Raw genomic sequence first — 21,538 nt, forward strand, 5'->3', positions numbered from 1 at the left:
TGCAGGGATTCTCCCTAAAATTAGGGAAATGGTCTTCCATTGACAATAATAGGAGACAGAGAAATGTGAGATAACAAATCTCCTGTAATATTCTCTTCTTGTACCCTGTAGGAGACTGAGTTCAACAAAGAAAAAGAATGAGAGAAAGAACAAAAGAATGAAAGAAAGGAAGATGACCCTGTATTCAATTTCTCCACTCCAGGCATAGTCTTACTTGGGGGCCTCCCTATGAGTCCTAGCAGCTCTTCCTGGTGAGAAAACAGTTATTGTCTGGTTAATTTACGTCTGTATTTAATGCATGACATAAATGGACCGAGCAGGGTGTTTGGTGAAGGGACAGGGAGTCCCTACTGACGTAAGCTGGTGAACACTAAAAAGAACAGTCCCTTCTAGGGAACTGCAATGCTGAAACTCTTCGTGCTGGCTGAAAATTTATTTCAAAAGCATTAGAGCTCATTGTCGTATGTTCCCTTGGCTAAACCTCTCGTTGTCAAACTCAGAGGTGGCTTGCCATTCCTGCTCTGACAAACTCGAGCTACTGATATCTGTCAGAGAGTGAGACCCACTTTGGTGGCAGTGCCAGTTCCAGACAGGCCTAATCTCCTCATAAGTTTTGGTGCATTCCTCTTTAAAAAAAGAAAAAAAGCTTTTCCCTGACCCCCCCCCCCTTTTTTTTTTTTTTAGTTGGGGTAAATTCCAGCATTATTATTTGGACATGAGCCAGCTTAATGCTCAGTATGCCTGGGAGTCATAAAGGGTTTCCAAATGCTGCACTGTTGCAGGAAACAATCCCTGGGAAATATGGACTCCAAGCTTCCCATTGCTTACTGTAGGGAAAGGAGAATACCCCGAGCAGGAAGGGTCTGCTTTATGGAAGGGATGTCCATATAATCCTGTACATCACAGAACCCCAAAAGAGGTCAAGCTTCAGTGAAACTGCAATGTGAACATAGCAATAGCCAGAAAACTAACAGATCGGTTGGAAATCAGCATAGCAAATATTCAGTAGTGAAAGTAGCTAGCAACAGAACTGGCTAGTGGGGGCTGCCACTTAAAATAAATTCAAATTTCCCATATATTAATTTCTCTATTACTTAAAATATCTATAGGGTAGTCCCCTATAGGGGGGTAGTTACACCAGTAAAATAGAAAACTCAGTATTGGGGAGATGCTGTGACCATCACGTGGCATAGTGATTCCACAAGCCCAGTAAAAAGGCTGCAGTGCACACGAAAATCAACTGCATTTATTTTTTATCTGACAGATGATTTTGCTTAATGTATAGGGAACATTTTAAGGGAAAACTGGCCTGTTTGGAAAACTTGTGTCTCTTGAATGGAAGTCTGCTTCTAAAATCTGAGGATGCAACATAACCCCACACTGCAGACTCCCCTGGGACTGGGTCTCACCTGAAAAATCAAGACAAGACCTTTCAGCATTGTGCATAAGAAAAACTTCTTAGCTGTGCTTCAGAAGCCAGTATTCATAAATGAAACTCTTCATGTCATTTAAGTTAAAAAATATATTTATTATATATTTTCTTCAGTTACATACTATATATTCATTGAAATTACCTATTCCCGTCTCCTGTACTATAGTAGTAAAACTAAAAGGTTTTCTTCACGCCTTTTATCACTAGGTGGCGACCTTAGAAGCAAAAAACGAGATGAAGACCAGAGACAGAGCAGCACCCCGAAATGTTATTTTCCACTGTAGTTTGGAGGAAACATTAATTCATGGGCAAACTCTGATCGATTTATTTATTTGAAAATTCATGTACTAACTTAAAATTTAAAGCAATTAAAAGAAATGTCAGCCCAGGACTATAAATCCCTTAATGCAGTATAATCCTTGAATTACAACCATTTTTATCCTTGCAATATAAACATTTTGGTGGGAATTCAATCCACCATCTACATTAACACCTGTCCACACCTCTTCACCATGTGAAATCCATAGCAGTGCTATGCAAATAAGATGAGAAAGAATTGTCTTTCATTTCCAGGCATTTCCTCTCCTTTTGGTTTCATTACCACCTATTTTTAAAGAAATACATGGTGATGTTTACAAGATCTTATTAAAACAGTATAAAAAGTGTCAGCAGAATGTGTTCCAAGGCAGAAGTAGTTTTCTACACAGACCAAGCAGAGCAGAGCAAATTTAAGACATGAATCTTGTTATTAAAATGCATATGTAAGAGTATTAGCTCTGAACAGAATCCAGCCTCCTATTCAATAGATGGTTTAGGCGGAAACACAGCAAAAGCTCATTGTTGTAGATGTTAATAGTTTCCTGCATATACTTATCCACAAAATGTCTTGTTCTTTGAGCAGCAAATGTAGTGCAACTTACTTCCTTATGAATTTATTGTACCCTCCATCTCCCAATCTCCTCTGCTGCAGTACTCCCACTTTCCCCTGTCACTAAGGCAACATTCAGGCCATGTCTCCATCCCCTAACCTCCATTTTTGGGGTTCCCCATGTTACTGTAAATTCAGTCTCAAAAGAAGCCCCGAAGACTTAGTTTGAAGTTTTAGAAGGCAGGTGTTCTGTTTTGCAGGGCTGGATGCACAGGGGATCATTCCACCTAATGTGCATGCCAAAAGACAAAAGCACACTTATTATATACAATAAAAGAAATGAATATTCATGTAATTTCCGAGAAGTATACACCTATTTTCAGAGGATCTAATGCATATGTTAATACATTGTCCGAGCATACTAAAATTTGGGGAAGGGTCTCTGAAGGGCTTCCATGGGGGGTTTTTTCAGTGGTCTGTGGTGGTCCCTAGTGGTTGTTGAAAAGGTGTCTGTTAGTGTCCTTTCCATGAACTCTAGGATTTTTTCATACAATGCCTGTCTTGGCTCATTGCTCCATCTGTAAAGTTTCTCATCTTTCTTATCTTTGACTACCACAGGTGTCTGTTGGTTTCTCTGCCCTCCCGGGATGGACCCATCACAGTTGCAAAAATTATGTCCTTGTGTGCATTCTTGTCTGAGGCCCCCTACAGCAATTAGCACTAACTGCTTGCAGGCATCACCCACATGAGGGCCAGCCCCAGCTGAGAGCAGCACACATGCTTAGCAATTCAGTGCATGCTGTGAAGTTGCTATTACCAAGAAAAAGAGCCCCGTGCTGAGCTGGCAGGTCTCTCCTTGAGCACAGGCACTAGTAGGACCTCTCTGTGTCACCCAGCCTCTGATTTTCCACATGGATATAGCACGAACCACAGAGAGACAGAGCCCTTGGCAAGCTCCTGCTTCTGGCTGGGAAGCCCACCAAGGAGTTGCAGGCACCACACCCAAAATATGCTATACAGACACCAAAGAAAGTGTTTTCTTCTAAGAGGCCCATGAAAGACAGGTGGGCTGGCAGAGGCTTTCCCAAGCACAGACAACACTGGGATTTCTGCTCCAGCTGGGCCCCAGCCTGGCACCCCCAAAACATCCCTATAGTTACAGCTGCCACAAGCAGATTTCACATCCCCCATCATTTGGGGGTGGAACACAGTAAGTCTAGCTAGTTTGTTCCCAAGGCTGCAGAGAAGAAGAGTGCTGGCTGCTCTGAAGAAGCTGCTTTGGTGGGGTAAGCCTCAGCCCAGGGCAGCCCCCAGTGACCGGTCACCAGCAGTGGTCACTGGCAGCCCCTTTCGGGAGGTGCTGTACTGCACATGCCCACACAGATTTTCCTCAGGAATGCATCTACAGCGAGGAAAAACGCCATCATAACTAAACCATCACGCTCTAACTCTGCTTGAAACCTGTCGAAGAAGGCGCCGTGATGGCGGAGAGCTGCCCCGTGGCGCGTTGGGGACACGAACCCCGGACCTCGGTCTCTCCGTCACTGCGCGCCAACACGCAGCTCCAGACACACCACGTGACACACACCCCCTCCGCCCGCCGCGGCCTGCCAGCACTTCCGTAAACATCGCGGCGGCTGAGTGACAGCGAAAGCGGCCAATCGCGGCGCGCGGAGCGCAGGGGGGCGGTAGTCTCTCCTGAGCGGCTCAAGCGCTGGACCGCGGGAACGTTAACGGTAAAAGTAACGGCAGCTGTGCGGGCTGCTGCGGGGCAGAGCGGGGCGGGCGGGGTGAGCTCTGCTGCTTCAGGCCCGTCCCGCTTTGTAGAGGCGGGACCGGGCCGCGACAGCCGGGTACGGCTCGTCTCGGGGCGCCGCTGCCGCGTCGGGCCTTGGTGCGGGGCGGGCAGGTGGGGGTAGGCCCGCCGGCCTGCGGGGGGCGGTCCCTCCCCAGGTGCGGGCACGGCTGCGGACGCCGCGCCGCTCCTCAGGGAGGCCTGCCGGTGGTCACCCCGCACCGGTGATCACCCTGAACCGGTGATCACCCTGCACCGGTGATGTACGCGGCCCCTCAGGGGCGGGGCAGCGCCCTGCCTCAGCTGCAGGCTTCCAGTGTTGGAGGGCGTGGTGGGATCTGCAGCTGCACTTCCGACCTGATTTTTCCCGTTCATTCATGCTGGGTGTTAGCAGTTCTTCTTTCCTACATTTTTTTGAGTAAGGTATATTCTCTTCAGAAGTTATTGTGCATGCTTAGTTTTGTTTGGTGCTGATTTCTGCATGCCAATAATGATATCGTTAAGTCATAAGTGTATGTAACAAAGTATGCATGCCCTTGTACTTTTTTCTTTTAATGACATAATAAGTGCTTTGTTTTACCGATTTATATTATGGTGTGTTGTCACAGCCTTCTAATGGAGATAAAAGCAGTTGTCAGAAGATACGAAACAAGAAATAAGACAGCAGGAACAGAACTGTCATCATCCAAATCCCGAGTTGATTGGAGACGCACTAAAAGGGAGCTCATACTACTTGACAGCGATGACGAATCCTCAGGTACATCTGAGGAGGAAGAACCTACCACATCAGAAGATGAAGTAGATGAGAAAGATGAAACTGTTGTAAAGAACAGACTTTCAGATCAGGAAGAGAAAAGCCATTGTGGGGAAGTAACAGAAGATGGTGAAGATGAGTGCATCGTACCTGGGAAGCGTAAAAGGTTGAACACCTCTGTCTTGTATGACAGTGATGAAAGTGAGGGCAGTGATATACTTGTTAGAAAAGTTTTTGCTAAACGCCACTGTATAATGGATGAAGATGACAGTTCCGAAGAACATCAGCCTGATAAAACCTGCCCTACAGAAAATGTTTCTACTAATAGGAAACAGAAAGTGTTTGCAAAATTGAAAGAACTTGCAAGACAAAGAGCAACTTGGAGCAGTGAAAGTTGTGAGGTCTGGATTTTATCTTTGAAATGTAATTGGAGAAAATACTGAATGTAGGGCAAGGCAAAGACTAATAAATCAGTGGGATTTTCTTTATTTTGTTCTGGTTTTTATTCATGACAAATCAGTAGTTCTGTCACATTTTAACAGTTGTCACATTAACTAAATAACAATATTGGCTGCTGAAAACCTTTATCTTGAGTTTAATTTTAATCGCTGAGGATTTAAGAATTTAATTTGTTCTTTTGGGTATTCTGATGACTAAGCAGCTTAGCAGGTATCTGTCTTCTCTGCATAGTCAGAAAGGAAAAACTTTATCTTTTTTTTTTCAAAGAGATGCATGAGAGGACTATCAAATTGGTTTTATCAAGAATCAAAATACCTGCTGAAGTAACTTAGAGATCTCATGTTAGCTTAATTCCTACAAATAGACTGAGGAGAGGTACATGGAAATGACTGATTTAAAGCTAAACGTAATTGTCATCTAGGACAGAATGATGTATTTTTTGAAACATATTATTTTTTGTTAATTGAACAAATTATATTATTAGAAGGTCAAAAGTCTTATCCAATATATGTAGTACTTTGTCAGTGCAAATACTGAAAATTCTTGTGTTTGAAATACTTTTTTAAATTTAATTAGGATTCTAATGGTGAAGGAGAAATAGAAGAGGAACCATTCTGTCACATGCCCCTCACACCAACAGAAGGTAGTGAAACTGACAGTGACAGCATGAAAGATTTCATAGTAGAGGAAGAGGAAGATGATGATGACGACACAGAGCACATAACGAGTGAAAACCAGCCACCACAGAAGAAACTAAATACATCAAATAGCGAGTTGCTGGCATACTATGTCCCACACCGTAAGATCTATATGTATAACTTGCTTGTAGTGCTGTAATAAATATTAGTGCACTGTAAACACAAATACTATGTAATCGGATATGATAGTTTAAAAGCAGATTCCTAAAAGGCTGCAATTTATTGTGGAAGTACTCTGATTTCCACACTAAACTTTTACAGTCTTTCTGTATATTGTTAAAGGGAGGGTATAATTTGGGGGGAAGGAGGGGAAACCTTGTTGCACAGATTTTTTTAAGTTGGTCTGATTTAGGTTGAAGTAGGTTACCTATGATGCAGTCATTCCTGTGGAGACCTATTATAAGAATCATCCTCCATCTTGTGATATAGGCTACGAGCAGCTATGTTAATTCTGGCCAGATTCTGTTCTGGAGAATGATATAAAATTCTTGCCATGAGTTTGGGACTTTGGGGGCTTGGGATTTTTTTTAATGTATTTTTATTCCATGGTGGTGAGACTTGGGAGCACAGGTCTATAGGTGTTTCTGAATTCATTGGTCAATTGCAGGCAAACTGCATGGAGTGAGAAAACTTTTCAAGTTGATCTTTTATGAAAACTAGTATCTAGATGGAGCAGAGAGATTTGAAACGGAACTTTATACTAGTTATCTTATGCATTTTTTTGTTCAGAAGCAGGTATGTACTGATTGGACAGTCAGTGCTGCTGTAGATAGTCACAAGCATTTGTGATATTTCTTCCCCAGTAAAGACCTGAACAGAATTGTGTATATTTGAAAGAAAGTTAGAAAAAAAGAAAAAAACAAACAAAAAACCCCCAGCCCATAAGCCTGGCCTTCTCTCATTTGCATTATTTCCTGCTATTCATAGAACAAATTATTCTCTTCTTTTAGTGTTTGTAGCTCTACTGTGGGCTCTTCTTGCTGAAAGGGCATGTGACTTTGGGATGCTAAAATTCATTAAGATCATTGGGATGAGAAGCACTTTTTAAAGACAAGGACTTAAGAGTGTGGATGTTGTACACTGAAATTATTTTTAAATCCATATTTAAATGACTTTAAAATTCTAAATTTACAATAATGGAAAAAATTCTTAAAGGATTCTTACCGTTGCTTACATCTTTTTTTAAAAAAAAATCTGATTATTTTGCTTTCTTCCCAGTATCTCGCTGTGATCATTATGTACACTTCAAAAGAATAGTAAAGGCTTTCCTCATAAATGCAATTGATGACACTTTCCTGAGCTCATTATATGGTAAGTAAATTGTATTAAATAATATAATAGTGCATTCAGAGTTACACAAAGACACTTATTCTAGGGAAAGACGTGTCTCCTGATTAGAGTATAGGACTGAGAGTCCTGAGATCTGGGTTTTGCTGCTCTGTAACTTTGGGGCGAAAAAAAAAGTCTATCTGGAAAGGATAGAGTAATCTTGGAAAAATGTGTGGACTTAATTTTTTTAAACTTAGAAGGCATTCTGAGATGTAGGGGAGTGTTACTGTGTTACTGATCAGCAGTAACAGTTCCAACATGAAAGTGAAATTCATTTCAAAGTAGATTGTCTCAGTGAAGACAATCCAAGGTCAGCTAATTTGTGAATATGTGTGCTCCATAGCTTTTTCTGAGGAATTTGATAGATAATAAATAATTCTAGGTGATTACTGCACCTCTGTTTTTTTCTTTTCCTTTTTTTTAACATTTGTGCTTTCAGATAAATAAATTTTAACTTCAGTCAGTACTTCTTGTCTTGTTCTTGCTGAGGAAGTGCTTTTTGGCATTTGGTCTAGTGGAGCTGAATGTCAACCTCACATGTAGCTTCAGAAGCACTGTAAAGGTGGTATTAGTGAGAGGACTGTCAGTGTCAGGTTGTGGAAGGAGTCAGCAAAGTGCCAGAGGAGGTTTTGGTGTTGTTGGGAACTAAGAGCGAATTGAGAAACTGAAGTACACCACAGACTTCAGAATAAAAGCTGTGTATTGGATCTAAAAACATCTTTCATCTACCCAGCTAGTTCTTTCAGGTGTTAATTTTGTTTTACCAAATGAAAACAAACTTACGAAAAGTAGTAAGCAAACTTTGCCAGCTTTATGTTGTTATAGCTTCCCTCTATTTCAAATTGTATCTGCTCTGCAAAACTAACAACTTACTGCCAAGGTGCTGGAGGTAGATCAGCTATGCGGGCGAGTTGGAGGTTGTATTCTTTCTGAAGAATGTTGTATAGTATGAACATAGCCTAGCATTACAAAGATATATTTTTATAACACAGAATGGATTTTTCTGAGTTAGTGGAAGTTAATCTCTTAATTAGTTTGAATTAAAAGCAGCTACTTCAGCATTAAGAAGTAGCAAACTTGCTTTTTATTGTGAGTGATTGGTCTAGCACAGCCTCGTTCATAGTTCTTAGAATGCAGAAGCACAATGTCCTTGAAAATTTTATTTGAAGAAACTTGTACAACATAAGGGCGGTCAGCAAATTAGTAATGACTGTCGCTGAACAGATGGAACAAGACAAAAGAAATATGCGCAAGATATGTTGCTCTCACTTCATTATTTGGATGACCGCTTCATTCAACCTCGTCTTGAGAACTTAATCTCTAGAAGTCGCTGGAAAGATCGATACAAGGTATGTAGCTTCTACTTGGAATAGTGAGGTGGGCTCCAAGTCATATTATTACTGACTTTTTTTTTTATGCTGTAATTCTCTGTAAAGATACAATAATTACTATAATTATATATACTTTTTAAATAGAAACCCATTGTTCTTTAACTTATGTAACTTGTTTTGATAATTATATCGGAAGTATTTTGTGTGTTTATAACCAGATAAACATTTAGGTAACAGAACAGAATCCATTCTCATTTACGTGAATGCTTTTCCTGCTAACTTCAGCAGATAACTTTTTGATTTTTTTATGACTTTCTAAATGTTATAACACAATTTCTTCCTCCTCCCACAAAAAGATAAAACCAGTATGTTCATAATGAACCTTCTACTACTTCAAAAGAAATGAAGTCAATATACACTAACTTAGTCATTGTATGTGAATTACTAGACTAGCAGTAGTATGATAGGTGTGGTGATCTAATAATCACTGTAATAATGGAGTATGGCCAGCGGAGAGATACAGGGTATTCATTTGTAGCAGACCAACTGATATAGTTGCACCCCCACCCCCTCAAACCAAAGAGAGATGAGAGAAAAATAAGTGCCAGGATGCAGGAGCCGTTCTTTAGGTCTGAAGTCGAAAGAAAGAATTAACAAATTAGAACTGAGTGAAGTGTTGGAAAATGATTGAGAAGGTATATGTTCACAACTGAATGGTGAAATTGTAATCTCCTTGGTTTCTCTCACACTAATTTTCTCACACTAAGGCTACTCAGCAGCCTATCTGAAGCATCTTTCAGTTTACAGAGGTTCTTTAATGTTGTTTGGAATCTGTTTTTCAGGAGCGTGTGGATTGTTATCCAGATGTTCGCATAATCTTGAAAAATCGAGAAAATAAGTCTTGTCAGGCCTGTGAATTGAATCGGCATTGTAAGTTTAATGTGCTGCTCTCTGGAAAGCTTTATAATAGTAGAACTTTGGAAGTGGATGACTTCATGTCGGATGACAAACAGGTAACTTCAAACAAGCACCCTATATAATTACTTTTAAGCTTTGTCTAGTGTTACAGAAAATCATACAAAGAATAGAAATCCTATCAACGTACCTAATGTCTATAATGCTAGCAGCAAGAGTTAAGCTACTGTACTTCCATGTCTAAACCCTATTAGTTTTTAAAATACGAGGACCACTTTGCAGTTTGGAGGAGTCTTAGATTTAGCTAGGAATTATGAAGGAAGTTCCTGTGAAACTTTAAAGGCTGAATAGAGGCATTCCCCTCCACCCCCATCATCCTTTCTTATATGTTGGGAAAAAGGTAATAAAAAGTATTCTCAAAGAAACCTAACTTCTATCAAGAAAATAAATCTGATGTTTTTCTGTGATCTTTGTTTTTGCCTGCATCACAATGATCAGAGTGCTGCTTCCTCCCTACTTTTGCCACTTAATACTAGTACCTGGTGCAGCACATGTCCTTGCACTACGGTAAACGCTAGTAAGTATACCCAACCATGAGCTGGACTTCGTGATAAAGAAGATAAAGGATTCTGAGACATACAATAGGGTTTATTGATAAAGCTTGCCTTCAAGTCAAAATTGACACTTGCCTCAATTTTTCCTCTGTTTCAAATGTCTGCAGTCTGAGTCTCATCCAGGGCAAGAAAGAAACTCTGGGTACATGGCATCCTACACATCCTGCTTGGCATGCTTGTCTTTTGTGGTGCATGGGGAGGCAGTCTGAAACTGTGTGTCAGAGGCCGACAGCACACATGAAGATTCACATACTAACCAAAGTTCTCATACGAGCCCTTGAATCAGTTATTTCTAAAGTAGTTTTTTGTTTTGTCAGAGAACATTTAATAGAAGATTGCAAATCCTAAAGCTTAAAGAAAGGAAAATCAATCGTAAAGAAATTACACAACTGAGTGATGCTCTGAACATGCCTGACATTACTGGTTTTCACCAAGTACCTGAGAAATACTATGAGGGTTTTTTTTAATCTTTAATAGATCCTGTTTCTGTATGCCAGGAGTCTGAGGCTTTAAATCAAGAATGACATTTGCTTCAGATTTACATATATTCTAAATATCAGAATGCCTTTTCACTGAAATTAGATCACTTGAAAGCCTTCTACCTTTGTGTGTGCCTATAATACCCTTAAGACTTACCCATCAGGAATCTTGCTTTGATTAGCTTTCAGAAACATTATAAAAATAACTTTCTGTATAATGGACAATCATCTCCATTGACTGATTGTGTTTTCTCTTTTGTTGGAAGTAAGGTTTGTTCTACATTGGGTCACTGAGTTTGCTAATTCTGTGCCTACTATGGCCCTAGCATTTGGAGCATCCATGTGCACCCCCAGCAGTTATTGTTTGCTCTAGGTCAGGTAGAGTGAAATAGTGCCACTGTCATTCTAATAGTCCAAGTGCAATCTAGTCAGAATTTACTGCTTCATTCTTCAGATTTTTTCACATCTGCTATTTCCCATGTAGCTATTCACTCAGGACAAAGTATCTTGACATCTCTGTTGCACTGACACTTGAAACTGCTGACCTCCTTTTGAGAAGACTTGTTCCTAACTACTTCAATACATTTTATTAGAGCCTTTTTCTCATTATTGCATTATCAGAACTACTTGTCCAAACTAGAAAACATTTCCGTTTAGGTAGTCTTCTGTCTTTTTCTCACTCAGTTGTCTCTACGTTTTAGATTAAATGAGATTTTTGGAATGAAACACATTTTTCATGTTGTTACATGATGTTGCGCTAGGCAGTCATTCTAGATGACTTGAGCAGTCAATTTTGTTACATTTCACAGCTGAGACTTTTGAAGACCTGGACTCTTAAGAACTGGGTTTTCCTGACACTTGGGGATCTTCCCTTCAAACTTGCAACTACCAGTAATTGTTATGATTAGGTATGCATATGACCTTAAGTAATCTAATTCATGACCTCTTATGATAAATTCAAAGCACACAATTTATCAGTTGTGTACGAAGCTGATATCTGAGTTCTGCCTTTCTTCCCTTTCAGGAGGTATAGAAGGTATATTCCTTGTCTTTCTGAGCATAAAAGAATCTTTGAATACAGCTGAAGTTCCTCACAGTATTTGCTGAACAGAGAAAAGTGTCTGAACAAGTTGTATTTACAATATATTTTGTAATGTGGTATAAGGGGATTTCTTGTATAAGAATAAAGTGAGGCGTTTATCAGACTGGAAGTACACCTTACTGACGCTCAAGCCTATATTGTTTGGATCTTTGCAAATATTCAAACTTAGAGATTTGAGGGGTGTCAGTGTGATTATCATTATGTCATCCTATTGCACTCTGTGTGTAATGCAGAATCTAGGCAAACCTGTGCCACAGTTTTTTTTCTTAAATAGATTACAGATCCTTCTGAGCAGCAGTTGTTAATACTCTGTTTTGATAAATCTGTGCATGCATGATAGTCAAGAGAGCTAGGCTTTTCCAGCAAGGCTTTTCCCCTTGTTTATTGCAGGAAAACAGTAAGTCCTTGGCAATCATACTAGCACTGATACTGCAGTCCATCGTAGAGTCCTTATTCTTCCTTACGTATGGGTCTCTAAATGTAGGTCACTAATTTAAAATTTTTCAAGTTTTCATGGGAATCATGGGCCTTACCTAAGCAAAACTGAACTACCACAAGGATTTAATCTTTACTCAACTTCCAACTTAACTGTGAAAATAACAGTAGCAATTCCCTCACTGCTGTCCAAATGCTGTCCTATGTAAAGCATTGGCTATTTTTCACTTTGGAAAAAACTTGAAATATCCTCCTGAATATTAAACTAACTTGCTAGTTCATTTTTGACCTCTTCAGCTTAACAGTAGAAAATAAGAGATTTTTATACTCTGTTTACCCCAGCATCTGATGAGATGCCTGCCATGGGCATGCTCAATATAGCTCAGGGGCTGTAGAACAGACCAAGGAGAGAGAGTTAAGTAATTTTTGATAATGGCTTTGTAATGCAACTTTCATGTTCTTACGGTGACCTGTACTTTAGACTGCTGAAGGTACTGTTCTCAAGTAGTCTTTGAAGTTCTGCTGGCAGTGCATTGATCAACTTGTCCTGCCAATTGAGAAAAAAGAAAGGAAGAAAAAAGAAAAAACGCACACAGAGCTACATAAAACTGGCACTTCAAGAACTTAATTGACTGAAAGAGAAGGCAGTTCAGCACTGGCAGATCAGATTGAATGGAAACATGTAGTTGGAATATTTTCTAAAGTTTTATTTGAAAATACCTGAGAAAAGTGGATGTGGAGAGAACAAAAACAGACCTCCAACCCTCTTCTGCATAAAACTTTCCTTTTCTCTCATCTCTGAAGTATTCTGCTTTGCCAGTAGAAAGAGAAGAGACGAGAAACATCTGTTCCAGTTTTGCTTAGGCTTGTGGTCATTGTTCTGTGTGTGGCTGCCAGTTCCCGTTCCTCCATAGTTGGGGAGAATCAAACAGTTTGGAGATATAGGTGTCCCCCACACTTCTTTGCTTGCTGTGTCACCTGGATTATAAACTGTTTTCTACTCCCAGTCTTGGTGTTCTGCTTCCATTTATAATCATGCTTAAAGGACATGGATTCAGCTACTACATGTTGTGCTATTGTCGGACTATGCTCCTGCATTCCATACAAAGTGATTTAACACAACTTTGGCTGATATGGCCAGCTTGAGTAGATAAGTGAAGCATTAGGACAGAGTCACTGAGAACTGCAAGAGGAAAAAATTAGAACGAGTACAGTACTGAGATTCTTTCCAAAGCTGCATTCTGAAATAGCATTGTATTTTTAGACAATCTTTCTTTCTTTAAAAACACAATACATATTACATTTATATGATATTTAGCTATTGCCTCTGGCATTTCTCCAATACAGAAATACTTTACACCTTGCACATAAATGAACTATGAAACTCATTGCCACAAGATAGTTTGGAAGTGAAAAGTGTTAGTGGATCTCAAGAGGGGTTAGACAGGTTCTTGGGGAGGCCTCTGCCACACTGTGGAACATGGTAGTTGGGGTGATACAGACTGTCTTAACTGTTGACTGCTAGAACCTTTGTGGTAATGTTATCATCATTCTGGTGTTTGTCTTGCATCTTACACTAACTTCCTAAATAATCTCCTGCTGGCTGTTGTCGCAGGGCTGGAACTGGGCCATCAGTTTGATACAAGATGGTATCTCTTATTTTACATCACATAATGTTCCAGATGCCACACCTCATTGCTTGGGATGCTTGAAAAGTTTTGAAATGCTTTGTGAAACGCCGCAGCTCCGTTCTTGGTGGTTTCAGTGTTTCAAATTTCCAGAAGTAGCATTTCAATGAATCAAGGTTATGCGGTGATTGGTAGGTCTTGTACTTCAGAAGCACCTGTAAGCACCAAACACAAGCCTTAGCTTTTCAGTTATAGGAAGAGTAGAAAATGGAGCTGCATATAGGTACATGTACATGACCAGTAGAGAATTGCAATATAGGAATAGGAATTTTCTATCTCAAGGTGGTAAAAATTTCAGTTAATAACCATCTACTGTAGGTCAGATCAAAAGTTCTTTTAGGTGAGTGTGTCTCTTTTCACTTCAGTGATATTACACTTACTTGTGTTAGTGGAACTGCTGGTTAATATATTTAAGAAATTAAGTATATTCATATATTTAAGAAAATATATAAATAATACATATTTTAGTTTATATAATATAAATATAAATATGCTTTTCTGTTACTGTTATTGTCAGTAGATACTGCTAGTGCTAGGTTTTACAAGTAGGTCAGGTGTTTGGGGGAACTACTCACAGATGCAAACATTTGTTCATGCATTCAGAAAAGCTTCCTGAAAACGTTGGTTGTAAGCATTAATTAAAACTTAACTTTTTCATAATTTAAAAGAGTATTCAGATTATTATCAATGGCAGCAATAAAGGGTATCACTGTTGTGGCTCAGAAGAGATAATTTTGTAACATATAACATTGTTGTTTTTTTGATATATGTGCATGTGATCTGAAATAAATACCAATACAATTGCAGCTTGCATCACTGGTGCAAAGACCTTTAGCCTTTTACCTGCTTGTTACTCGCAAAGGTGTGACAGCAGTCCAAAACAATGCTGCCTTTGAAGGATAAGTTGTTGTTTGGGTTTTTTAAGTAAAACTAAATCAGTTTCTCCTGTATGTATCGGGAGCTGAATTTCTTTACGCATGTATTAGTTATGTTGCTTTTGCGTGTAGAAAACCAGACCTCCAAAAACCAGCCAGATGTAGATTTCTTACCTGACAGGCTTTGTCTCCATGGCTTGGAATAGTAATCGGTGCACCTGTGAGTGCACAGGGAATAGATTCCTCTTCTGATTTGCTGTTGTACGTACTCTAACTACTCTTGTAGAAATGGAACAAAACTTACTCTTGTGAAAGGCAGGATGTCCTTAAATGCAGATGGACTTTGACTCTTTCTCCCTCCCCACACCTCCAATTTCACATGCTCTTAGGGAAGATTTAGATTTTTGCCAAAGATCCTTGTAACCAATATATTACTCAGTATTTTCAGGTAAGCACCTTCACTGCTTAATATCTTTGTATAAAATCTGAGTTCAAGGTACATGCAAATACTTGCCTGTATTTAATGTTAGTGCTGATAGAGAATAATACTCTAATCCATGCTCTGATTTTGTATTTACATGCCTATTTACCATTTGTTTATCCATAAATACTGCTGTAAAGAAAACTGTTAAGTAAGACAGTTCTGTCTTTTCTGCATGGAATTTGTGGAAGTAAAACTAGTAATAACTGGGAGATGCAGAGGCTTTGATACAGTGTTGTGGTGTAGCTATACCTCCCAGGCAGTTGCATATTAACATTTGCATTGTATAAAACCTCGGTTTTCAGATTTTATGTTTATGAAATCCAATCTATATATATATTTATTAAATATATGTTTCTAGGCATATGTCTATCTGTATTCATGTGTATTTCTTGAAGAAATACTGATTTTTCAGTCTACAAAATGCTAGAACTGGTATTTCATGTCCCTAGGAAGTACTACATATTAAGCAAAAGTATTCAAGTAATTTCTCTTCCTCTACTTTCACAATCTGATGGTTGTCTAAAATGTTAGTGATTCTGTAACAAAGTTCCACCAGAAGACAGGAAGGATACTACCAGTTGCATGGTTGTGTTTGCAAGAAAACAGTACTGATAAGCTGCCATTGCATAGACTTGCTGGTCGCCTGCTTGCTCAAAAATTGTTCTGCTGTGGCTGTGAAAACTAGATGGTTTTGCATGGATTTTATGCATGTAGTGTCATTCTGTTTATTTCATTATTCATAAAATCTTCTTAGAGTGACTGATAAAATCTTACTAGACTGACTTAGCCATTCTTTATATTGTCAAGATAGTCACAATTCTATCGAGAATGATGTGTTCACTTTGGCCTAGGTTTTGAAGGTTGGCGTGGTATGTGCAAATCGTACAAGAGTTTATCATAATTTGAAGCACTTCAAATACAAATTGTATATGGATTGCAGCTCTGTTACTGAGTTGGATGGTGTTGAGGATGAACCAGTCAAAGACACAGTCACACGGCTTTTCAGCCAGTTGGAAGACAGTGGGTGGATTCAGAAGGTACGACTGAGTTATTTGATGTATCCTTTTCCAAGCAGATAAAAGTAAGCTGAGGTAAAATGTCTGATTTAACTGATCAGTTCTGAATTACTGGGCGTCAATAATATAACTCAGCTTAACCATTCATCCACTTCTGCTGACCCAGTCTGTCAAACAGTGGTATGCTGTTGCGTTCACACAGAGTTTGTGTAAACTTTTGACATGAAGCTTTTTGACAGCTGCCTGATCTCTGGGCTGTGGTGGGCAGGCTCCTGTTTCATTTGAAAGGAGCAACAGAACAAACTCAAACTGTAACTTAGGAAGAGTGGAAACACGTATGTGAGGCACAGCAAGGATATTCTACTCTTCTGTTTATACTGAAGTACTTTGAATTATTCAGAAACGTTTTATGAACTGTTTTAAGACAACTTGTAGTACAATTGTATTTAGCAATCTTTCAGATATCATTGCTTCTGAATTATTGGCATGCTTGTTAATGTACTGAAGAAAAAAAAAAGCAGTCTTTATGTAATTCAGTTATTAAACATTGATAAAATAATACAACTTTTATTTTATTTGCAGAGATATAATGATCTTGAAGACTACATGAATGATGCAGACAGTTTCCAAGAAGAGAAGATGGATTAAGAGGTCATATAGCTCTTTGAAAGACAGCTTGTAAAAATTTCAATGGCCTGCTTTATCTGCATGCACTTTATCTCTGCTTGGTCTTCAAGATTCTTTTTAGGTTGTTATACTTAAATCTGTATGCCTTTAAACTACTGTTTGAGAATGTGCTGTATTTTTTTTCTCATCTGTGTCAATAGATGCGTAGGTTACTTTAAGTTTCCTTCTGTTCTTAAAAATAACACCTCAGTATGTGTTTATTTGTGAAATAAAACTTCCACCTATTTATATTGAGCTGTACCATAGGGAAGGTAGGAGATGCTGAGACCTTTTGCAGTAGGTTATTTGGAAAGGTAAAGCTATGTTATACAAGAACATATGACGTGCATCTTACCTTCCTTATTGCTCGTTATATGCAAGCAACTCCAACCATTTAGAATGATAGTTACAGTAAACAGGACCCGATGCAAAGATCTTTCTCCCTTCTGAGGAATCAGTATAGACTGTTGCAAGGCAACAAAGGAAATTCTCTGCAGTCCTGACTACGTCTGCAGCACAGTAGTCATTCCTCTCTTTAGAGAGTAGGTGATGAGTCACATTATAGGCGTCATACAGACTGAGTCTGGCTAGCAATCTAAATGAACAGTTGGGCTCACAGTGCTGTCTCTGATAAGCAGCTGGAGCAATTTACTGAGATTTTAAACATCAAATTACTTTGTGCGAACATAGTGGCCACAACTTGCCGTGGCCGAAACTAACTAAAAAATTAAGAGAATGGATTAATGTGGCCATGCAAGATAAGCAAGAATTATTCCAGTGTAACTTAACAGAAAGTAGGAGTTACTCTGAATCATGATGCATGGCTTATCTGAATTGCACGAAGCCCAAATCAGAGTTCTTTGAGACCAGGGGAGTAGATTTTTGAGTGAGGAAGGGTTAAGTACTGTGTTGTCCATTCTGAAAAATTGGACATGAGCTGGCAATGTGTGCTCGCAGCCCAGAAAGCCAATTGTATCCCAGGCTGCATAAAAAGAAGCGTGGCCAGCAGGTCCAAGGAGGTGATTCTCCCCCTCTACTTCGCTCTCACGACACCACTCCTGGAGTGCTGCGTCCGGCTCTGGGGTCCCCACCACAATAAAGACATGGACCTGTTGGAGCAGGTCCAGAGGAGGGCCATGAAAATGGTCAGAGAGCTGGAATACCTTTTATATGAAGAAAGACTGAGAGAGTTTGGGGTTGTTCAGCCTGGAGAAGAGAAGGCTCCAGGGAGACCTTACTGTGGCCTTCCAGTACTTAAAGGGCGCTTATAAGAAAAATGGAGAGGGACATTTTTACCAAGGCCTGTAGTGACAGGCAATGGTTTTAAACTGAAAGAGGGTAGGTATAGATGGACATAAGGAAGACATTTCTTATGATGAAGGTGGTGAGACACTGGAACAGGTTGCCCAGAGAAGTTGTGGCTGCTCCCTCCCTGGAAGTGTTCAAGGCCAGGTTGGACGGAGCTTTGAGCAACCTGGTCTAGTGGAAGGTGTCCCTGCCCATGATGATCTTTAAAGAGGTCCCTTCCAAACCAAACCATTCTATGATTCTGACCCTGTACTTTGTGCTGCATATAAAAACAATTAGATGTAGCCTAAGATAAGATGCAGGGTGCAGGGTTTTGAATCCATTTAGGGATTGTTCTTACATCCTGCTGTATGCAGATACTCTCTTATTAGTCTTTCGTGGCTGAGTAACTTAGTGATAGGAAGATTCTTTTAACAAGTTGTTCTCTCAAAATCAGAACTAATGAAACCTAATTTCTTATGGATTTGTCCATATAGGTCATATAGCTCTTTGAAAGACATCTTGTAAAAATTTGAATGGCCTGCTTTATCTGCGTGCCCTTTATCTCTGCTTGGTCTTCAAGATTCTTTTTAGGCTGTTATACTTAAATCTGTATGCCTTTAAACTACTGTTTGAGAATGTGCTGTATTTTTTTTTCCATCCGTGTCAATAGTAACTCCAAGTTTTACCAAATCAGTCCTTCCAGTATGGATTTGTCCATAAGAAATCCCCACATTCATGATGTGGCTCTCCTGGTAACAAATAGGCTGATTGTCTAGGCTACTGCTGCCAGGTGTATTGCTTCATGGTGAACATCTGTTGGCTTTTTTCCGTAGCCAACAGATTCTGTACCTTAGATTTGTCATTCAGTACCCTTTTTCCTGCATTCATTGGAAGAAATGAACTGCTTTTATATTTTAAGGGTTTGAAATTCAGCAATGGTTTATATGCTATTACAGTGAGCTAGTATCATCAGTTTTCCCTTGTACCACATACAGATACAAGATTTACAGACCAAGATGAAAATCCCAGTAAACAGATTGAAATTTACTCTCAAGTAAATTTACGTTGATATTATTTCCATACCTTAACTGTGAGTTAGATACATAAATATTCTGAGATTTGATATATCTTATACCTATCTCCCTGTTTACCAAAGCTGAAGGAAATCTCTATTCTCTTTCCTTCTTCATCCCTGTTCTTCTGGGAGTAGTGGTGGGAACACACACATCAACTTAAAAGTACTTAGGAATCTGTCTCAAATACATCCCTTTTAGGAAAAGTAATGCCCCTTGATGCCCCACTTCTTTCTGTTAACAAAATCTCTGTACACTTTTGTTGGCTACTCTAGAATAATAACATTTATGTTTGGTGTAATTTTATTCTTACAAAGGAAAACTGTTCCGAAATAAATGAGGTTTGTACTACATAATGGAGTATGCCCTCTCAGAGCCTTCCTGACTGGTCTTAATTTCTGCTACCTTTTGAATTTTCTGAAAACTCTTGAGACAGTATGATTGGTATTTAAAAATTTTGCTATCAGAATGAATGGTCGATTTCTCATTTTGCCACATTTAAACTGTTTGCTACCAAGTCAAAAAATAAGTTTGGGAAATTGTGGCTTGCTGATTACTGATAGTACTTCAAGAATACATACATTTTGATTGAAAATGAAAACTGACAAATTGTTCCAGTGATGAGTTTTACTCATTTTTTGATACCTACCACATCCTAGATCGTGGTTCTCGCGTCCTCTTCGTTCACCTAAAGAGTGTAAGCTATCTACTTCTTCCTTGTTCCTGCAGGCATTTTTTTCCGGATATATGTTTTTCTGTCTCTAACAGGGATACAAAAGTATCCTGTTAGAGTTTCTTGGAAGAAAGTGCCTCCATAGGTTTGCTCATCTTGTCTGTGACATCACCAGTTGGACTAAGAAAATTACTAGAATTGACATCGCTGATTTCTATTTCAGTAGGAAACTGGTAGTTGATTTGGCTTGGCAGGGGCTGACATAATGTTTGTGTGTGTATAGTCTCTTAAACTTTGATATTCCCCTCACTGAGACTGGAGGAAGTGATAATATTTTTGTGGCTCTTGTTTTACCTGAAGAGTTTCTACAAGACAGAGAACGTGAAGTATCATTACATCACCTCTGCATTTGTCTTCACCACAGGAAATGAAAAGATTGTTTAGAAGAGCCATATATGTAAAAGTGTAGATCAAATTTTCCAGGACAGACTGCAAATGCTAGTACTTGTACAGCATGAAGTACAGAGAAGACTCTTACCCCCTGAGACTTTCTATATATAAAATACGCAGTAAGAATATTTCTAGCAGAAAGATTTTGTGCAAATATCTAATGACAGGAGAAGCCAGAAACCTGACCAGTCTTTCATACTTCCTTTTCCACATTAGAGAATTTGAGTGGAGTTAGAGGGTGAGAGAATATAATATTAGTTCTGATAGGACATTTTAAATTGTCTTTAGTGTTAATTTTTGAAGTAGTAGCTCTAATTAAGATAAAGTACCTGTCTTAATGGAACAATGGAGAGAGCTCAGTATGTGATTAACTTGGCACGGGTGATTAATGATCATACTTAGAAATTACTTCAGTTCCTGTAATGTTTCGATAATCTGCTCTAGTTTAAGTTCTGTAACTGGAGACTGTGATAATGATAAAGTTCACACGAGGTATTTATGCACAGGATCAGGCTTACTAATGTGATGTGCTTCTGGGAGAGAAGGCCCTTTTCAGGCTATATTCTATGTCCAGTTCTTGTAGGGAAGTGTGAAAAGAAGTGATTTTTCTCCCCGTGTCCCTCAGTTTTTGGAAAGAAAGTCATTTGTGGATCAAATGGGATGGTAAACTTTGCTAATAGTAGGTAGCTGTTACTGTCATTTTTTTGACAGTGAAGGCTTCTCCTGTTCCCAAAAAGCACCTATTTCTAGCAGTTCAGCAGGCAATTACAGGCAATTCCCAGGCTTAATTCTTCTAGTTTACTTTTATTTGGATAAATAAATACTTGTAGTTTTATCCTTCTTTAAGTCTGTCTGAATAAACAGAGTGGGTGTGTTAGATAAACACATGTAAATACAATACTGCTCCAAGAGAAATATCCAGCACACACAAAATAGACTTTATAAAGTTGAATTCTTTCTGATTCTGCTTTGAGAAATAAGAAATACCAATTTCTAATCTGAATTTAGAGGTGAGACAAAAGAATATAAGAAAGTATGATCTACCAGCCAATAATATGAGAAATATGTGAAATGGTACTGAAAGAAGCTGATAATAACCTCCTCAGTGGCTC

At 39.1% G+C, this 21,538-nt stretch overlaps 1 protein-coding gene across 4 annotated transcripts; it reads left to right on the forward strand.

Moving 5' to 3' along the window:
- Positions 1-3,954: 3,954 nt before the first annotated feature.
- Positions 3,955-19,659, forward strand: CCDC82 (coiled-coil domain containing 82). 4 transcript variants are annotated; one of them, XM_074860232.1, is made up of 8 exons: positions 3,955-4,036; positions 4,704-5,250; positions 5,885-6,107; positions 7,225-7,317; positions 8,560-8,684; positions 9,509-9,679; positions 16,110-16,295; positions 16,857-19,659. In XM_074860232.1, the coding sequence occupies exons 2-8, from the start codon at positions 4,711-4,713 to the stop codon at positions 16,920-16,922; spliced, it is 1,404 nt and encodes a 467-aa protein (XP_074716333.1). In that variant the 5' UTR covers positions 3,955-4,036; positions 4,704-4,710; the 3' UTR covers positions 16,923-19,659. The 4 variants fall into 4 exon arrangements, with proteins under 4 accessions (XP_074716333.1, XP_074716335.1, XP_074716332.1 ...); XM_074860231.1 differs by lacking the exon at positions 3,955-4,036 and adding an exon at positions 4,174-4,513; XM_074860233.1 differs by lacking the exon at positions 3,955-4,036 and adding an exon at positions 4,179-4,518.
- The last annotated feature ends 1,879 nt before the right edge of the window (positions 19,660-21,538 follow it).

This window comes from Strix uralensis, chromosome 2 (genome assembly GCF_047716275.1).
Source record: "Strix uralensis isolate ZFMK-TIS-50842 chromosome 2, bStrUra1, whole genome shotgun sequence".
Lineage (NCBI taxonomy): Eukaryota > Metazoa > Chordata > Aves > Strigiformes > Strigidae > Strix > Strix uralensis.